Genomic DNA, 19,956 nt, shown 5'->3' with positions numbered 1-19,956 from the left:
ACTCATTTTAAATTAACAGTTGTGATGTCATTATTCAGTCTTAACCACCAATATTTGATCATTTTCTCACTCACTCCTATGTCACCACCTGCTCTCAGGGCTTGAAATTAACTTTTTTGACCACCTGCCAATATGGCTGCTAGATTTTAAAGTTACCAGCCAATTAGAATTTCCACTAGCCAAAATGTTTTTCTTGAAATAAATCAGAATATGAGTGGGTTAATTTAAGCATAAGTATCAGTAAGTGGCCCGGGATAATCAAAGCCTGTGTTGAGGGTCACACACGAACAAAAATGCAGTCTTGAAGCTAAATACGTTCTCCCGCCGTAAGTGTACGCGTACAGACCACAGACCTACTCCTTAAAAAAATAAAAGACTTGATATCTTTCTTTTCAAATCGGCGTAGGTGTTATGATATTCTATGCTTGTGTGCATTAGTGTCTGTAGGATGATTGAATGTTTGCATGATTCATGACAGATGTTGACAGACTATTCCCCCCAACATTGATCGAATTCCCGGGGTTGATCTGGCTAGTTAATCGGCTAGCTATGCTACTAGCTAACGTTAGCTAGCAACTCATCCATCCTGTTCCTACCCCCGCTATTATGAGCTCCATGGTCGGCCTCTGAGACCCAGGACAGCCCCCTCACCCCACCCACCTTCCATGAAGCTGCCCAACTGCATACCCACTATTAGCAGACCTCCCCAGGCTACGCACAGACCCCCGCCCCGCCAGGACCTTGTCCTCCATGGACCTACGTTACCCACTGTCCGGACCTTGCTGGCCCAGTGGCCCACACTTAACACGTTGAGTGCCATAGCCGAGATATCTCGTCTTACATAATCCAACGCTTGAGTGCCAGAGCCGAGATATCTCGTCTTACATAAACATTTTTTTTTTTTGACGGTGGGACATCAATCAACCCCTTTTACATCTTCGAGATCACTATTGGAGCAAGAGAATGTGTATAATCTATTTTACCGACCACTAAAGTGGCGACAGAGACAGAGAGAAAGCCACAGCCACGGGACCCGTGGACCAAAAGCAGCCGCCTCCCGCGGAAATGGCTTGGCGATTTTACAGTCAGAAACGAACGAGCCTCATTCTCATACTGTAGGCGGGGACGCTTCGCGCTGCTGCGGTGGGGGGTTCCAGAAATGGACTGGGTGAGCAGCATAAAGCTTAGAGTCGCACGGGGCTTAATCGGGGCTCTCAAACCCAAGAGACAGTGAGACCTATCCACACTCGCTGCCAGGGAGAGAGGCTGCTCAACTCGCTGCAAACTCCCAGCAGCAGCACAGACGGAGGGAGGAGCCCGGAGACACACACACAGAACGGACAGAGATCCCCTCCCCCCAGAGCCGCGGAGCAACGCGCGAACACACACACACACACACACACACACACACACACACGCACACACACACACACACACAATACAGTATACAGACTCGCCCAAAGGCACCCACAATCACAGGCAGGTGACTGTTCTGCTGAATTTCACAAAACTGCGATTATCTCAGCTTGCTGTCTCATACGCTAAAACCATGCTGTACTCAACGGCTAATATCTACATAACTACTAACTCTGCAAACTAACTCTTTTAGACAGAGAAAGCACACATTCTATTAGTTATTTTTAGATGATTGGTGTTCACGAAGTCTTAACAGAAAAGAATCCTCGGCTGTTGTAAAATGAGCCAGAATCCTCAAAAAAAAACCTGGCACAACTTACCTACAGGATTGAAAAAATGGCTGGCACTCAATGTGTTAAGCACCGCTCCCGGGGTACAGACAGCCAGCCGTCCCCCAGGAGCTATCAAACGTTAGCTTGCGTGTTAACATCAGTGTTTGGCCGCTGCAGTGCTCGCCTGCCTCGCTCGCACTGACTGCTTTTATTTTTGAAGGAGTAGGTCTAGAAAGTATCCGGTCTGTACGCGTACAGACCGGAAGTGTACGCGTACAGACCGGAAGTGTACGCATACAGACCGGAAGTGTACACATACAGACCGGAAGTGTACGAGTACAGCCCGGAAGTGTACACATACAGACCGGAAGTGTACACATACAGACCGGAAATGTACGCGTACAGACCGGAAGTGTACACATACAGACTGGAAGTGTACACATACAGACCGGAAGTGTACACGTACAGACCGGAAGTGTACATATACAGACCGGAAGTGTACGCATACAGACCGGAAGTGTACGCATACAGACCGGAAGTGTACATGTACAGACCGGAAGTGTACGAGTAACAGACCGGAAGTGTACACATACAGACCGGAAGTGTACACGTACAGACCGGAAGTGTACGAGTACAGCCCGGAAGTGTACACATACAGACTGGAAGTGTACACATACAGACTGGAAGTGTACACATACAGACCGGAAGTGTACACGTACAGACCGGAAGTGTACGCATACAGACCGGAAGTGTACATGTACAGACCGGAAGTGTACGAGTACAGACCGGAAGTGTACACATACAGACTGGAAGTGTACACATACAGACCGGAAGTGTACACATGCAGACCGGAAGTGTACACATACAGACTGGAAGTGTACGCATACAGACCGGAAGTGTACACATACAGACTGGAAGTGTACACATACAGACCGGAAGTGTACACATACAGACCGGAAGTGTACACGTACAGACCGGAAGTGTACGAGTAACAGACCGGAAGTGTACGCGTACAGACCGGAAGTGTACACGTACAGACCGGAAGTGTACGAGTACAGCCCGGAAGTGTACACATACAGACTGGAAGTGTACACATACAGACTGGAAGTGTACACATACAGACCGGAAGTGTACACATACAGACTGGAAGTGTACACATACAGACCGGAAGTGTACATGTACAGACCGGAAGTGTACGAGTACAGACCGGAAGTGTACACATACAGACTGGAAGTGTACACATACAGACCGGAAGTGTACACATACAGACTGGAAGTGTACGCATACAGACCGGAAGTGTACACATACAGACTGGAAGTGTACACATACAGACCGGAAGTGTGCACATACAGACCGGAAGTGTACACATACAGACTGGAAGTGTACGCATACAGACCGGAAGTGTACACATACAGACTGGAAGTGTACACATACAGACCGGAAGTGTGCACATACAGACCGGAAGTGTACACATACAGACCGGAAGTGTACGCATACAGACCGACACATACAGACTGGAAGTGTACACATACAGACCGGAAGTGTACACATACAGACTGGAAGTGTACACATACAGACCTGAAGTGTACACATACAGACTGGAAGTGTACACATACAGACTGCAAGTGTACACATACAGACCTGAAGTGTACACGTACAGACCGGATACTTTCTAGACATACTCCTTCTAAAATAAAAGCAGTCACTGCGAGCGAGGTAGGCGAGCACTGCAGCAGCCAAACACTGATGTTAGCTATAGCTAGATAGCAAAGTCCGTAAAGTGTGGCCACTGAGCCAGCAAGGTCCAATAAGTTGGTAACGTAGGTCCCTGGAGGACAAGGTCCTGGCGGGGCGGGGGTCTGTGTGTAGCCTGGGGAGGGCTGCTTAATACTGGGTATGTGGTTGGGCAGCTTCATGGAAGGCGGGTGGTGTGAGGGGGCTGTCCTGGGTCTCAGAGGCAGACCATGGAGCTCATAGTGGGGGTAGTTGCTGGCTAGCTAGTAGCATAGCTAGCCAATTAACCAGCGAGATCAACGCCAAGGTCATAAATCATACAAACATTCAATCATCCGAAAGACTAATGCACACAAGCATAATAGAATATCATATACCTACAGAACGCTGATTTAAAAGAAAAATATCCAGGCTTTTATTTTCTAGAAAGTCTAGAAACGTACTCTGGTCTGTACGTGTACACATCCAGCGGGTCTGAGAACGTACACGGTGGGCGGGGCGATGGTGCTCCGGCGCTGCAGATGGATGATATTGACCCTTTCCCCCACTCATGTGATCATTAGCTAACGCCAGAGCCATAGAAGAGTTGCAACATCTCCATTCACTCCAATGGACCTGTTTTTTTTTTGTGAGGATTAAGCAGGGCTGTACGTTTGTGATGTACTTTTAAGAAAGGGTCAGACGTTTAAAGAATCAAATTGTATATTATCAGCTTTATTTTATACATTCAAAAGTAGCGTGAGCCCTTTCCTGGCTAATAGAGCTGGGGCAACGCAAGGCATTGTGGGTAATCATTAGGGGTGCACCGATCGATCGGCAAGCAATCTGTATCGGCCGATTTTGACCTCAAATATGAGATCGGCTGATTGCCGATATTTTTTTATATAAAAAAAAAAAAAAAAAAAAAAGCCCTATCACTAATGAGGCTTTCCAACGATATAAAATACAATGCTAATTGGTATTATTAAAGGGGAGAAATAATCAACCTAAAATAACGTTTCCAAACTTTCTTTGAGGAGTTTATATATCGGTGATCGGTAATCGGTGATCGGCCGATGATCAGTTGGGCAGATATTTCCCATAGGCGATCGGCAATCGGTGATCGGTGGCAAAAAACGTGATCGGTGCACCCCTAGTAATCATCATCCGCTCTGGTACTGTGGCTAATGCTAGCTGTTAGCTGTGGGCTAACGTTAGTTACATTGCAGTAAAACGCCCAGGGGTGCCGCCAGGGATTTTGGGCCCCATGACAGGACATAGCATGGGCCCCACTGATGCCGGCGTCCGAAGGGCGGCGGCGAAAAATTTGGGCTGTTTGAAGCTGATTTAGAGGATAATATCGCATTTTAAATTATATTAGGATAACACTATAGTGTTGTCATTATTCAGTCTTAACCATCAATATTTGCTCCTTTTCTCACTCACCATCTCACCACCATCCCTGTTGAATCATCATACTCTCTCTCTGCTCTGAATACACCAGAGGGAACAAAGAAATACTATCAACTAATGACTAGAAAGAATATTGATACACATGTGGAGTCCAACAGGAGTGTTTAGCATGAGACTGTTGTGATATCATTATTCAGTCTTAATATCATTATGTTCTCCTTTTCTCATTGGCTGTCATTTGTGGGCTGCTTCTCCTTTCATATAATGGTCATTATGTGGACAAATAAATTGTGTTGATCCTTCTTATTTTTTTATTACTATTATTATTATTATTATTATTAGTATTACAAATAAATCCCCACAGACCCACTGCAATTGTGCCAACTACCATGGCATTCAACACAATGCTGCTCCTGTGTGTGTGTGTGTGTCTCACCTCCTTCATCAGTTAGGAGGACTGGTTCATTGGAAGGTGCCGGTGGGGTGGGGGGGGGGGGGGTGGGGGGGCTGTGTCTGATTCTGCATCTGTTGTGTTAGGCAAGAGCCAGGCAGGGAGGGACAACTGATTTATATGAACGGCTTGCAAACAATTGTTTGCATTGATTAAATGTTCGCTAGACAGGACAGGAGGGAAATGTAAACACTCTGTGAAGTAAGCATATTTCACTAAGGTCTAACAGGGTAATTTCCAGTAGTTAAGAAAAGTTGAATAAATGTTCAGATGGCGCCAGACAGACTACTAGACAGTTCTCTAGGTTAACAGAGTGATTCACGTAGCGTAGGCTATCTGCCTCGCCTCACACAGAGACAGGCAGCAGACAGCTGCACCAGTCCAGCTCACTCACCTGCCTTCCTATAAAACTGTGTGAGGCACTGTTGTCCTCTTTTTTCTCTCTGCTCTCTTTCTTGCATATCCTTTCTCTTTTTGAAACCTGACTTTGCTTTTGGCATGTTGCTGGTTGCGTCTCCTCTCTGCTCTCTCCTCTCATCTGATCTCAGCGCGTACTGCGTAGTGTTGCTGCTGCCACGCTGCCTGGATGGGAGGCGTGCCTATTTTTTGTCAGCCAGGCAGGGAGAAACCATTTCTTGAAAATCGAAGGGGGGTGTGTGTGCAAGAGGATTTTTTCTTTTTTGCCAAAAAGAAGCAATTCGTTTTACTAGTACATTGAATAAAATAGTATATTCATTGCAATAGGTTAATAATTTAATACTGCAAAAAATTGCCTAGTGTCCAAGCTTTTAGGGCCCTTGAAGCTGACAGGGCCCCTGTGAGCTTCAAGGGCCCTTAGAATCGTCCTACCTTTCCCCCCCTATACGGCGCCCCTGAAAACGCCACTGAATGACCATTTTGATATAACTTGCAACCATTTCGAGTCACGCTGTTTACATACAGCTCACCAGCGTTGGCTAGTTGTTGATATTTATAACGATATGTTGCTCTAATATCACGTTTTTCTCGATGCGGGGAAACCGTCATGGCGCTGTTTCCGGTAAATATTTCCAGTCTGAGCGCAGACAAAGAGTATAGTGAGACAAGAGGTGACATTCTTCTGCTTCTTTCACAGCAGTTTAAAAAGAACTGTCATGTACAGGGCAATTACCTACTGGAACAGACTTCCACAGCATTTAGTTTCAATTACCAGCAGAGTTGGTTTTAAGAAGAGACTGAGAAAAGATGTAATGCAGAAAGAGATAGTTTTAGATTGTGTAGAATTATGTTAGTTTATTGTATTCTGTTATGAGTTGTTTCTGCTTTATTTATTTATTTTCTTTTGACCTATTTTTGTTCAAGTTCAGTTTAGTGTGTTGTTTCTGTGTTGTGTTGTTTCTGGTTATTGTTGCTGTATTGATACATTTTCCTTTTCTTCTTTTTTGCTTGATTCTATATGTACTTTGTCTGATATATTTCATTCAATTTTCTTTTTCTCCTTGTCTAGGATAATTGTTGCTTTTGTTTTTGTTGTGTGTGTGTGTGTGTGTGTGTGTGTGTGTGTGTGTGTGTGTGTGTGTGTGTGTGTGTGTGTGTGTATGTACTGTATGTATGTATGTATGTATGTACTGTATGGATGGATGTATGTATGGATGTATGTATGTGGATGGATGTATGAATGTATGGATGGATGCATGGATGTATGTATGTATGTATGTGGATATATGTATGTATGTATGTATGTATGTATTGAGTACTTTATTGGTGTACTTTTTTTTACTTTTTAATTGTACTGTAACTGATGTGTTTGACCACAGGAAGAATAGTGGCTGCTGAGGCAGTGACTAATGGGGATCTGAAATAAACAATAAACAATAAGTGCGCCTGCAGTCAATTTGCATTGGAACAAACTAGCAGGTGGAATCTGCTGCCTTTTTTCTTTCTTTTTATCAAGCAGCATGCCGTTAACTGGTCAAATGTAGTTGATGTTATATAGGGTTGTCACAATACTAGAATTTCAACTTCCATATCAATACCCAAGAAAATATCGATACTTGATACCATTTTCGATACCACAGCGAAAAAATTACAACACATTAATTAAGAGGCATTTCTTTTTTTATTATTACAACATGAGAATCTTTTTTTTATGAATTTGTGCAAAATAAACCTTGCTGTAAAAGACCATTTTTAATTGAGAGAAGGGATGAGGAAGCGCTGCGTGGGTCCTTGGTCAAATCACTGAAACAGGTGCTCTTTGGTGTGGGTGCAGAGAAGCATGAGTAAAAGTTCAAGTGGGATCCTTGACCATCAGAGACCATCATTTGTTTTGTTTTACTAACTGATATAAACATTTCTTCTGTAGGGCTGACGTACAGAGGAAGTCATTACCTTCAGCCTGAGCTCAGCCAATCACAGCTCTCCTTTAGAGACCTCTTCCTGGACCCAGACACTGGCAAGGTGAGACAGTGTGTTTGTCTGTATGTGTGCAATCTGGGTACCTCAGAGTCTCTCAGTCTGACGACTAATACGAGTCTGGGCCAGTGTGTCACAGGCTCACTGATTGGCTGACTTGTTGACTGGTTATATTGATTGACTTTTGGTACTCTGGCTGATGTGGAGTTTTATTGTTTGACTGACCGGTGTTTTCCCTCAGAGCGCCTGGCTGGATGCTGAGAGCAACATGAGCAGAGCGCAGAAGGTCAGATTCTGTGTGTGTGTGTGTGTGTGTGTGTGTGTGTGTGTGTGTGTGAAATCGAAAGCATTTTCGCCCAGCTATTTCCTTGAAAATTAAATGGCTTTCTCCCGCGGACGGACCCGCGGCTGTTTTTTGCTCGGATTCCTCTCTGTCGGGAGGGCACTGTCCCCACTTAGCTGGTCGGTAAAATAGATTATACACATTCTCTTCCTCCAATTCTGCTATAAGAGACGTAAAAAGGGTTGATCGATGTCCCACCGTCAAAAAAAAAAAATGTTTATGTAAGCCGAGATATCTCGTCCATGGCACTCAACGCTTGGATTATGTAAGCCGGGATATCTCGTCCATGGCACTCAACGTGTTAATATATATATATATATTTTATTTTTTTTATTTTTTTTAACCTGAAAACTTTTCGCGGACCCCCTGGCAAAGTGCCACTGACCCCTGGGGGTCCGCGGACCCCCATTTGAGAACCACTGCCTCAGAGTCTCTCAGTCTGACGACTAATAAGAGTCTGGGCCAGACGACCGGTATGTCGGTTGTCCGAACCAAGACTTCCTCTGAGAGAATAGGCCTTTTTCACAGCAGCCCTTTTGTGTCTAAAAGGCAGGAAGTAACACAGGTGCACCAAGACTTCCTCTGAGAAAATTGAGTTGGAGTTGATTGATCGATACTTTTTGTAGGTGTTTTAGGTCGACGTCATTGTGGCTCATCTCTATAAACAGATAACTGCATTTGAGACATTGTCAGACTGGAAACAACGATGGAAGTGGAAGTGTTGGTGCAGACGTCCGCTCTACATCAGAAAGCCCAAAGTATCAGCCGTCTGTCTCAGAGTCTTATTAGTCATCAGCCTGAGAGACTCTGGGTGCCCAGATTGGTATTTGTTTGTCTGTGTGTTTTAATGGACCAGGGCAAAGCCTCTTAGCCTGGTAAACCAGCCGGTCACGTCAACTCACATTTCAGAGAACGGGAAAACCATCTTTTCCGCCGAGAAACCCCGCTGATGTAAACTCCTGTACTTGTTTAATTGTTGTTATTGAGTCTATTTCAGCAATAACTGCACTTTATGGCTGCTTAAACTCAACGAATGTTGACATTACTACTCGAGGCGGGCAGGCACGGAGGCAGCCATTACTGTTTTTCCAGCAGCGTTCCTGATTGGCCGGTTACGATATCAACTACGAGGCTGGTCGCTGATTGGCTCGTACGCTTTGCAGTTTCTGCAGAAAGCCCTTCCAGGGCTTGAGGCCAGACGGTCTGGTAGAACGAAATGTAATGTGAGTTCAGTTTACCAGGCTAAAAGCCTCTAGTCATTAATTAATGCTTCTGTTTCCTCTCCTCTTCTGTCCTCTGCACTCCTCTCAACTCTCCTCACCCCTCTCCTCTCCTCTCCTATCCCCTCCTCCCCTCTCCTCTCCTCTCCTTTCCTTTCCTCTCCCCTCTCCTCTCTTCCCTTCTCATCTCCTATCTACCCTTCTCCTCTCTTCTCTTCTCCTCTCCTCTCTTCTCCTCTCCTCTCCTCTCTCCTCTCCTGTAGGTTCGTTCTCGTCAGGTCAGGACGAGTGTTTGTTTCACCCTGTGGAGCTGCAGGAGGATTCCCACTCCTGGTGTTGGAGTTCAGGTCCTCAGCAGACACATTCGCCTCTGTGCCTTCGATGGAACTCAGGTGGGGCTTAAGTGTGAATTCTGCTAGACATAATAATAATCATAATAATAGTCATCATCATCATCATCATCATCATAATAATAATTCATTTAATTTATAAAGCACTTTTCAGTGACCCAAAGGCGCTGACACAGTATGAGTACATAGAAAACAAGATAACAACAGGCAACAGATACAAGTAACAATTAACACATCGATCAGGGATCTATGGAAACAGAGGGGAGGGAGGGAGAGTGTGGGAGGGACAGGGGCCAGACGGAAGAGAGGGAGGTGGGGAAAAATAATTACATAATAATAATAATAATAATTAATTTAATTTATAAAGCCTCCCGAAGGGACGTGTCTGATGGTGTGACATCACTTGGCCGCACGGACACTCGTGGAGATAAATGTACGCTTTAGTCTGTCATGAAGCCATTTCCTTACCCAGGTCCCTGCAAAGTAAAGTTGGCTGAATGAGAGCTGCAATTATTAATCGATTAATCGATTTGTCAATCGACAAAAAATGAATCGCTAACGATTTTCATAATCGATTAATCGTTCAGACATTTTAAGATGTTTTTTTTTACTAAGATAATCTCGTTCGAGTTTCTTAAATGTGAATATTCTCTGGTGTCTTTAGTCTTCTATGACAGTAAACTGAATATCTTTGGGTTGTGGACTGTTGGTCAGGACAAAAGAAGACATTTGAGGACGTCATCTTGGGCTTTAGTGATCAACATTTTTCACAGTTTTGTGACGTTTATCGAGCAATCGACTTAATCGAGTAGCCGAGAAAATAATCGACAGATTAATCGTTAATGAAAATAATCATTAGTAGGGCTGCACCTAGGCTGAATAGATACTGCTGATTGAGTTAATAGCAATATACAAATTATTATTACTATTAGTGCTGTCAAATGACAGAAAGTTAATTTATTACAATTTTGATCATCAATTACTTGTTTTAATCATTTATCAAGTAAAAATACCAAACATTTCCTGGTTACAGCTTCACAAATGAAAAGATTTTCATATTATAAAATGAATACTTTGGTTTTTGGTCAGACTAAGTAAGATATTTGAATAGTCACTTTTGGGCTCTTTTGTGATTTTTTTTTTAGATTTTGTAGACTAAATGATTGATTAATTGAAACAGTAATTAATTGATAATAATCATTGTAGAAGGAATCTCCTGCGCTTCAACCCCTCCACAGAGGGAGGTCGGTGCTCTCAGAACAGGACAAATTAATGCAAACAGGTCAATGGGCCACTTCACAAAGGACTTACCCAATGAGTGAGCTGGAGCACACAAAGTCAAATGTATTGAAGTGACTTTGTGTGCTCCAGCTCACTCATTGGGTAAGTCCTTTGTGAAGTGGCCCATTGACCTGTTTGTGATAATAATCATTAGTCGCAGGCCTACATTTTTATTATGGCTCCGCCAGCGTTAGCCGAGCCGGAGGCATTATGGTTTCAGGTTGCCCGTCCGTACGTCCCTCCGATGTTCCTTAACACGATATCTCAGGAACGCCTTCACGGAATTTCATCAAATTTGGCTCAAACGTCCACTTGGAATCAAGGATGAACTGATTACCTTTTGGTGGTCAAAGGTTGAAGTTGAAGGTCACTGTCTCTGTCATGAATGTTATTTTTGAGCTTGTTAACGCGATATCTCAGGAAGGCCTTGAATGAATTTCATCACATTTGCCTCAAATGTCACTTTGACTCAAGGATGAACTGATTACATATTGGTCCTCAAAGGTCAAGGTCACTGTGAACTCACAAACGCCATTTTCGAGCTCGTTAACACCATGGGCCCTATTCTCCCACAAGCCTTCGGCGCTAAAACGGGCCTTAAACGCAAAAAAACGTGCCTTGCGCCTGTTTTGGGACGATATCAATATGGCTTTACGCTGCCAAATGCGCTTTAGGCCGAATGGGCGTGGCGCAGTCCCAGAATGGGCCAAAGTGGGCGTGTGGGCCTTAAATACCGGCGTACTGCTATCTTCGCACCTGCCGTAAATTTAGCGCTTTGCGCCTTTGAAAACCAGGCCTATTCAGTGCGCCAGTGCACTTGTGCCTCTCCCCTGTCACCCTTCTCTGTCTCTCTCTGAAACCAGGCCTATTCAGTGCGCCAGTGCTCTTCTGCCTCTGAGTCACCCTTCTCTCTCTCTCTCTCTGACTCCCTCGCTCAAACAGACACAACACATAGCAGCACCCAGCTTCCCATAGGAAATAGCAGTTGTAAGTTTACTGCCTGTGAATGTCCACTCCCAGCATGCAATTGGGTCCTCCATTTCGCTACTAAATAGCAACCAAATGAGCCGAAATAGATCTAAAAGGTAGATCTAAAATAATGTGTAATGGTAAGACAACCTGCAATTGTAGAACATTTCAATATTGGACCAAATAAAACATCGAAATGAAACACCACCCTATGTGAAACATATATGTCCTCTTGAGCCTATATATACCCCTTGTGGGTTTAACGTGATTTAGATAAGTGATAGCGGAACGCGCTTCTGTGATGTGCTATACTGTGATGTCCGCTCCAATAACTTGGCCCTACTTGACATTTAGTTTTACAATAAAAACACATTTATGCAATGACTTTACATAATGTAGGGTATATTTATGTGCATCATTCTACCTGCAGCAGGGGAGAGAAAACGATATCTTTCTGGACAAACTTTCACCAATCTAATAGGCTATATTTTTCTAGCTGATGCGTTTAGTACATTATTTTCACTTTGATCTTGCTATAGTGTAGCGTATTTACATGCTTGCAGTATTGAAACTGCAGTTAGATTGGTTTGAGAAGCATAATAATATGGAATAATAGCCTATAATGCAGACAGACAGACTGGATGAAGGGAGGGGGGGGGGGCAGAGCGTTTGGCTTTCGTCTGGTTTTGCGGGATCACTGGAATTGGAGCTAAAAAGGCAAGCGTGCGATTCGTTTATTGCAGTTATCCAATGAGCATGACGGTGCATAATTTTACGCTTAAAAGGCGTGGTTGTAATGGTTGAGGCTGCGTCTAGCGCCAGCACGACGATATCAAGTGCGCTGGTCCACGCCCACTGATTTGAGCTGCGCCAGCCGCTCGGCCTAGAAACAGCGCCGATGCAACGATAGGGACCCATATCTACAATCTTTGGTCTTATCACGCTTGGACTACTGTCCAGCCATATGGTCCAATGCCTCTAAGCTTGACCTGAACAGACTCCAGCTCGCTCAGAACAGGGCGGCACACCTCGCTCTACGCTGCTCTGTGAGGAGCGGTGTCGGGGGGATGCATGCCGCTCTGTCCTGGATGACAGTGGAACGAAGGATAGCATGTAGCCTTGTAACTGTTTTATTTAACATCTGGAATACTGGGAAACCAGAGGGCTTGTACGCACAACTGGACCCAACTAAGTCTAGACATGGATATACCACAAGGCAAGCATTAGATTCACGGTTTACTCTACCTCTACCAAAAACAAATGCACTGAAAAAGGCGGTAATGTATAGAGCAGTTGCTTACTGGAATAAAATACAGAGAAATATAACTATGGTAAGGAACAAATTTATGTTTAAAAAAAAGTAAAAAATTGCAGTTATGAATAATAAGATCGATTTTGGTCTTTGATTTACTGATTTGTTAATTGTGCAACATGAAAGGAATTTGTATTACGGTATGTATTATGTATTATATATTGTAATCAAGTATTTCAATTATAATATGATGGTTTCATGTGAGGTAAAAATAAGGTCAGTATAAGTTGTTTTTGCTGGTGCAATTACTCAGGAAGACCGATACATTTCCTTTTGTTTATGAGAAGAGTTGATACGGTTAATATTTGATTGACATGAATATTGAGTGAGCCTTGACTCACTTGTTTTTGTTTGTTTTTATTTATTTTTGTTGTGTTGTTTTTACTCCAATGATTGGATTTTTATGTTTGTATTTTATGTGTTTGGACCCCAGGAAGAGTAGTCTCACCTTTGGTGTAGACTAATGGGGATCCACAATAAACAATTAAACAATATCTCAGTAACGCCTTGGCGGAATTTCTTCACTCAAAAGTCCAAGTCTGGACAGACATGGATGTCGACTGCTCACTTGTTTGGCGGAGGCATATATCTGCGGTGCGGTCATTCTAGTTCTAGCTGATGTTGTTTGGACATTCTGTCTGATAGTGAAGGGACTGTGTTTGTGTTGCAGGTGTTGAGTAACATCCACACGGTGAGGGCGACCTACAGCTCCAAGAGCCCCAAGACCTGGAGCTTCTCTCCCAGGGTATGAAGAGGCAGGAGTCCACACAAATGCTTCTTTTTTTGTTATCTTTTTTTTTTTTCAAAGAAGAAAAGCAACAGACATCGCAATGACAGACACAAATAATCATATAATCCCACCTAGGAGCAAATCAAAATAAATCAAAAGAAGTTCATCCCTCCCTCCCACCCACCCATGTGGCGTCCAATGCCCTCCCCTCCCGCCCCCCGTTAGTTCTATATAACAGTACAATAATCATCGATGTATGATTAATTAGGGATGCACAGGGAAACATCCCTGCCGATACGACGGAACAATGATGCCCCAATTACGCCCACATGTTCCATGGTTGACTAGCTATTCGATGCCAGTAATCCCCGGTGTGAGGGTGTGCACGCCAGCATGACTTACTTAACCTAAGTTGAAGCACAACTTAGGTTCACACAAAATCAGGCACGACACGCGCCAATTCTGCACCAGGAGAAACCCGATGCTCCCCGAAATCAGGCAGAAAAAATAAGTTAATACATAAATAAATAAAAAGATGTAGGATACATCGGTATCGGCAGTCGGGCATGAGAGCAGGAAGGCATCGGCAAATTGGACGTCGACAGAAAATCCCACACTGCAATAAAACCAAAATCATTGAAGTACAAAGTATTACCAAACTTGAGGATGTTCAAGTCAGCAGCTGTTTAGCAACAGAAGCTCTTCTGTTGACCACACGATCATCTCAGTCCACACTGCTCTCTTCCTTTACCTCAGGTGACAGAGACTTCTGTTGACCACACCATCATCTCAGTCCACGCTGCTCTCTTCCTTTACCTCAGGTGACAGAGACTGCACTCAAACCCAATATAAAACCCTGCTTACAGTAACCCTAAGTATCATGCTGTGGTTTGAATGTGTTGATCTCATCTACGAAAGACGCATGGAAGTATGTTGGCACCAAAGGTTGCCAGCGAAAAATGTGTGGCCACCATTTGGGGAACCCTGCCATAAAAGTATTGAAGTTGGATACCCAGCGCTGTTCATGACTTCACATTTATCTGACTGATGATACCTCCTACAGTGTACATGCCATGACCGTCCCATAAGTGAAAGCAGACTTAAGTGTTTGTGTTTGTGTTTGTGTGTGTGTGTGTGTGTGTGTGTGTGTGTGTGTGTGTGTGTGTGTGTGTCCAGATGACTGGTGTCCTGCCCACCCTCCTAGACGGAGACTGTTTTCTGCGCTGCAGCTCTAACTCTGCTGACCTGGGAATCCTCTTTGAACTGGGAGTTACCTTTATACGGAATGTAAGGCTTACACACACACACACACACAGGCGCGCACACAGAAAAGCTGAATTTGTCCATCTGATTTGTGTGTGTATGAGAAGCGCTGGTGTGTGATGAACTGTGTGTGTTTTTAGTCGACAGGAGAGAGAGGAGACCTGAGCTGTGGCTGGGCCTTCCTCAAACTGACCGACGACACCGGAAATCCACTCCCCGCTAGGTGCACACACACACACACACACACACACACACACACGCGCACACACACATGCACGCACGCACGCACGCACACACACACACACATTTGAAATGTTTATTTATGTCAACATAAATACAAGTATGCAAAGGACATAAACAGTAATAGTGCATTCAAATGCTGGGAGTCAGTCAGTTACATGAGTGCCCAGACGGCAATCACAATAATGTACACATAAGAAACACACAGGATGATAACATGGCAGGTTGATATTTACAGTTATACTGTAATGCAAGATAGCGGTCAGTATCCACTTCATGGGTACAAAAAGCAGCTCCTCCTCCATATTGAGCGGCTGCCGATAATAGTAGATATTGAACAATATCTCACTGTTTGGCCCTTCTCTTTGGGAGACCAGCCATGTGAAAGCCTCTCATAACCAGCTTATGGACATGACCTAGGCTACCAATTATGAAAACTAGAAGTTTACACCTGTAGCCCAGCTGTGAAATGGTCTGTTATAGCTGTTGAGACACACACACACACACACACACACACACACACACACACACACACACACACACACACACACACACACACACACACACACACACACACAAACACACGCACCATATTTGTTCATTCATATATCTTACTTGATTATTGTTGGTTGCATTTAACACGTTCACTGCCAATGACGTATTAATCCGTCAAAAAAAATCCAACGGTTGACTGCCAATGACGTATTAATACGTAAAAAAAAAATCGATTTTTTTTTTTTGACGGTGGGACGTTGATCTAACCCTTTTACGTCTCCTATACCAATATTGGAGGTATTGAATGTGTATAATCTATTTTACCGACCCACTGAGTGGCGACATGTCTCTCCAGAGTAGAAAGAGGCGAGCCAAAACTGGAGGGAAAAGCGCGAGGAAGCCGTTCTCATACTGTAAAATGGATGGCGAAAACGCTTTCACTTTCGCGCTGACGCACAGCGGTGGCAACGGTGGGGGGTTCCAAGAATAGACTGGATGCACACTTTGAAACACGCACCATAAATAAGCCCAGAATCGCAAGAGCTTCATCAGAGCTCTCAACCGAAACGCCAAGAAACGAGCAAAACCCATCCAGCGAGCCCCATCCAGACTGCCAGGCAGCAGCCAGGCAGCAGCAACTCGTTTGTCACAGACCCGCTGCAGAGCCAAGGAGGGCGGAGGAGAACGCCCACGGAGGGAGGAGTTGGAAGCAGAGGGGGGTTTCCTGCTGTTATGGAGGAAATTACTGTTCAAAACTATTGTTTAGATGTCTGACGTCTTACTGATGCCAAAAATGAATGGTTAAAGTGACTGTTCTATCGAATTTCACAAAAAGCCGTTTATCTCAGAATAAATTTTCAGACGCTGAAACCATGCTGTATTCAACTGCTAATGCTTACATAACTACTAACTCTACAAACTAACTCTTTTAGACAGAGAAAGCACACATTCTATTAGTTCTTTTGAGATATTGTGTGTTCACAAAATCCTAACAGAAACGAATCCTCGGCTCTTGAAAGATGAGCCAAAATCCTCAAAAAAAAACCTTGGCAGAAGCTAACTACAGTATTGAAAAACGGCTGGCAGTGAATGTGTTAATTAGGGCTGTCAGCGTTAACGCGTTAATCGCGCGTTAATGCGTGCCGATCATAACGCGTTATTTTTTTTTAATCGCATGCCGCTATTTTGTCCCTTCGTCGCACCCGTACTTGTAGTCAAGCCGTTCGGTTTCCTGTCTCCTGCTTGTGCAGGAGGCATGGAAGAGAACGACAGCAATACGCTTCTAAATGGCTCGTTTTACTTAAAAAAAACTCCCCAAATGGCACAGTGGACAAGTCAGGAGCAGTAGTTTGCACCTTGTGTAAAACGGAATTAAAATATCACCGAAGTACATCGAGTTTGAGGCGATCCATCACCTAAAAGTAGCTAGCGGCCAGCTAGCAGCCAGCTAGCAGCCAGCTAGCTAGCGCGAGGCGAGACTCATCACTCATTCTTCCTTCAGAGTCTCGGATGCGCGGGTCCTCTAACCACTGGGAGGTCGGCTCCAATAGCTTCACGTGATATACACGTTATCAATACACAGTTTCCAATACCGAGCCATTATTCACATGGAAGTGCCAACGTTTTTAGCTCAGACACAGCCTTCTTCGGCTGTGTCATTTTGGGGTTCGACTGCTCCACAGCGCCGCCGCCGGAAGTATCGGTTCTAGATATATTTTGTAGACATTGTTACCTCCTGTCTACATTCCAAATCTAAAATTCAAGATCACAAAGTACATTTATTTGCATTAATTTGATTCCCAATCACGACACACTGGTGGTAAGAATGATTAATATCTAATTAAAAATGTTTTGAAATGCAAAATAATGGCATTTTAAACATGCGATACAAAGATGCGATTAATCGCGATTAACTATAGTTAATCGCACGATTAATCGCGATTAATAAAATGAATCGTTTGACAGCCCTACATTTAATACACCCTCTTTGCATTGCTCTAAATTATATAATCTTTTTTTCTTTGCTGTATCCTATTTCTATTTGGTGCTGCACTGACCCTGTTGACACAGTAAAGTTGCATCTGATCTGATCTGATCTGATCTACTCTGTGTGTATATGACCTATGAGTCATACACCCCCCCTATTTTTTTTATCCCCCATTAGTGCTAATTTTATTATTTATCCTGGTTGCTGCTCCACCCTCTGCTGATCTGGGGAGAGCCGAAACTGGCTCCATGCTTCCTCCGAGACATGGGCAGTTAGCCAGCCGCTTCTTTTCAGCTGACAGGGGATCCTTCACCGGTAGGACATAGCACGTGGGAGGATCACGCTATTCCAACCAGTTCCCCTCCCTCCGAACAGGCGCCCTGAATGATCAGAGGAGGGACCACTTCAGCGACCAGGATATTGCATGTTTTGGTGAGGGGTTCCTATATGAAGGAAACCCTCAGGGGGCACGGGGTGAACATGCAAACTCCACACAGACATCCACACCTTTTGACAACCCCACACGGGCGGTGGGCACTCGAGGACATGCGGACGGGCACGCACTCCTTCAGTGCTCAGAGCGTCCCAGGTGGGAATCAAACCCAGGACCTTCTAGCTGTGAGGCGACAGCACTACCACTGCGCCACCGGTCCCCCCTTATGATCTGATCTGCTCTGATCTACTGTGTGTGTAGGACCTATGATCTGATCTGATCTACTCTGTCTGTGTGTAGGACCTATGATCTGATCTGATCTACTCTCTGTGTGTAGGACCTATGATCTGATCTGATCTACTCTCTGTGTAGGACCTATGATCTGATCTGATCTACTCTCTGTGTGTAGGACCTATGATCTGATCTGATCTACTCTCTGTGTAGGACCTATGATCTGATCTGATCTACTCTCTGTGTGTAGGACCTATGATCTGATCTGATCTACTCTGTGTGTGTAGGACCTATGATCTGATCTGATCTACTCTCTGTGTGTAGGACCTATGATCTGATCTGATCTACTCTCTGTGTGTAGGACCTATGATCTGATCTGATCTACTCTCTGTGTGTAGGACCTATGAGCTGCCAGTGAATGGCGGCACTCCCTATGAGAAAGACGTAGCGATGGAGGCTTCAGTAACCAGAGGAGGTAAGAAGGAGCAGCAGAGCTCATCATTCTTTAGTTTAGTTTATTGGACAGTTGATACAATACATGACAAATTAAGTTACACATCATAAAAATGTAGTTGTAATTGTGTGGTCCTTATACACAAACATTATCATCATTACCTACAAGTACAATAATGCACAGACTGCTCCAGTGGAGCTGATCAGTGGCCATCAGATCAGACTGTGGTTGTACTGGTGAGCTTCCAGGTGTGAAGGTGTGTGTGAATGTAAACAGGGCGCTCCTGAAAAAGACAGCATTGCTCTCAGTGAGACTCCCCCTGTATAAATAAAGGTAAAAAAACAACAACACTGATACAGACAGTTGAGCCTTCTCGCTCTAAACAGTCTCTGGAAAGAAGCAGCCTTGTTTTCAAACTGGCAAGTGCATTTGTGAAATCTCATCTCCTCTCCTCTCCCCATTTGTCCTCTCCTCTCCTCTCCTCTCCTCTCCTCTCCTCTCCTCTCCTCTCTTCATCTCCTCTCCTGTCCTCTCCTCTCTTCACCTCCTCTCCTGTCCTCTCCTCTCTTCATCTCCTCTCCTGTCCTCTCCTCTCTTCATCTCCTCTCCTGTCCTCTCCTCTCTTCACCTCCTCTCCTGTCCTTTCTCCTCTCCTCCTCTCTCCCCTCCTCTCCTCTCTTCTCCTGTCATCTCCTTCTCTCCTCTACTATCCTCTCCCCTCCTCTCCTCCTCTCCCCACCTCTCTTCTTCTCTTCTCTCCCCTCTTCTCCTGTCCTCTCCTCCTCTCCCCACCTCTCTTCACCTCCTCTCCTGTCCTTTCTCCTCTCCTCTCCCACCCTCTCTCCTCTCCTCTCCCCTCTTCTCCTGTCCTCTCCTCCTCTCCTCTACTATCCTCTCCCCACCTCTCTTCTCATGTCCTCTCCTCCTCTCCTCTCGTCTCCTCTCTTCATCTCCTCTCCTCCTCTCCCCACCTCTCTTCATCTCCTCTC

At 44.5% G+C, this 19,956-nt stretch overlaps 2 protein-coding genes across 2 annotated transcripts in view; both read left to right on the top strand.

Annotated features, from left to right (window-relative positions):
• LOC310789400 (NACHT, LRR and PYD domains-containing protein 3-like) overlaps nucleotides 1-19,956 on the top strand; it is a 291,155-nt gene that overhangs the window by 151,714 nt on the left and 119,485 nt on the right. The gene's annotated exons all lie outside the window — the stretch shown is intronic.
• LOC310789521 (nephrocystin-1-like) overlaps nucleotides 1-19,956 on the top strand; it is a gene marked incomplete at both ends in the record, with an annotated part of 48,653 nt that overhangs the window by 13,610 nt on the left and 15,087 nt on the right. The window contains 6 exons of the mRNA XM_083651157.1: nucleotides 7,610-7,704; nucleotides 9,486-9,614; nucleotides 13,805-13,879; nucleotides 15,041-15,151; nucleotides 15,268-15,350; nucleotides 18,912-18,988. Of these exons, the coding sequence (XP_083507283.1) occupies nucleotides 7,610-7,704; nucleotides 9,486-9,614; nucleotides 13,805-13,879; nucleotides 15,041-15,151; nucleotides 15,268-15,350; nucleotides 18,912-18,988 (570 nt within the window). The remainder of the gene's footprint in view (nucleotides 1-7,609; nucleotides 7,705-9,485; nucleotides 9,615-13,804; nucleotides 13,880-15,040; nucleotides 15,152-15,267; nucleotides 15,351-18,911; nucleotides 18,989-19,956) is intronic.

This window comes from Poromitra crassiceps (genome assembly GCF_964638095.1).
Source record: "Poromitra crassiceps genome assembly, chromosome: 14".
NCBI lineage: Eukaryota > Metazoa > Chordata > Actinopteri > Beryciformes > Melamphaidae > Poromitra > Poromitra crassiceps.
This window is presented reverse-complemented; position numbering and strand designations above follow the sequence as displayed.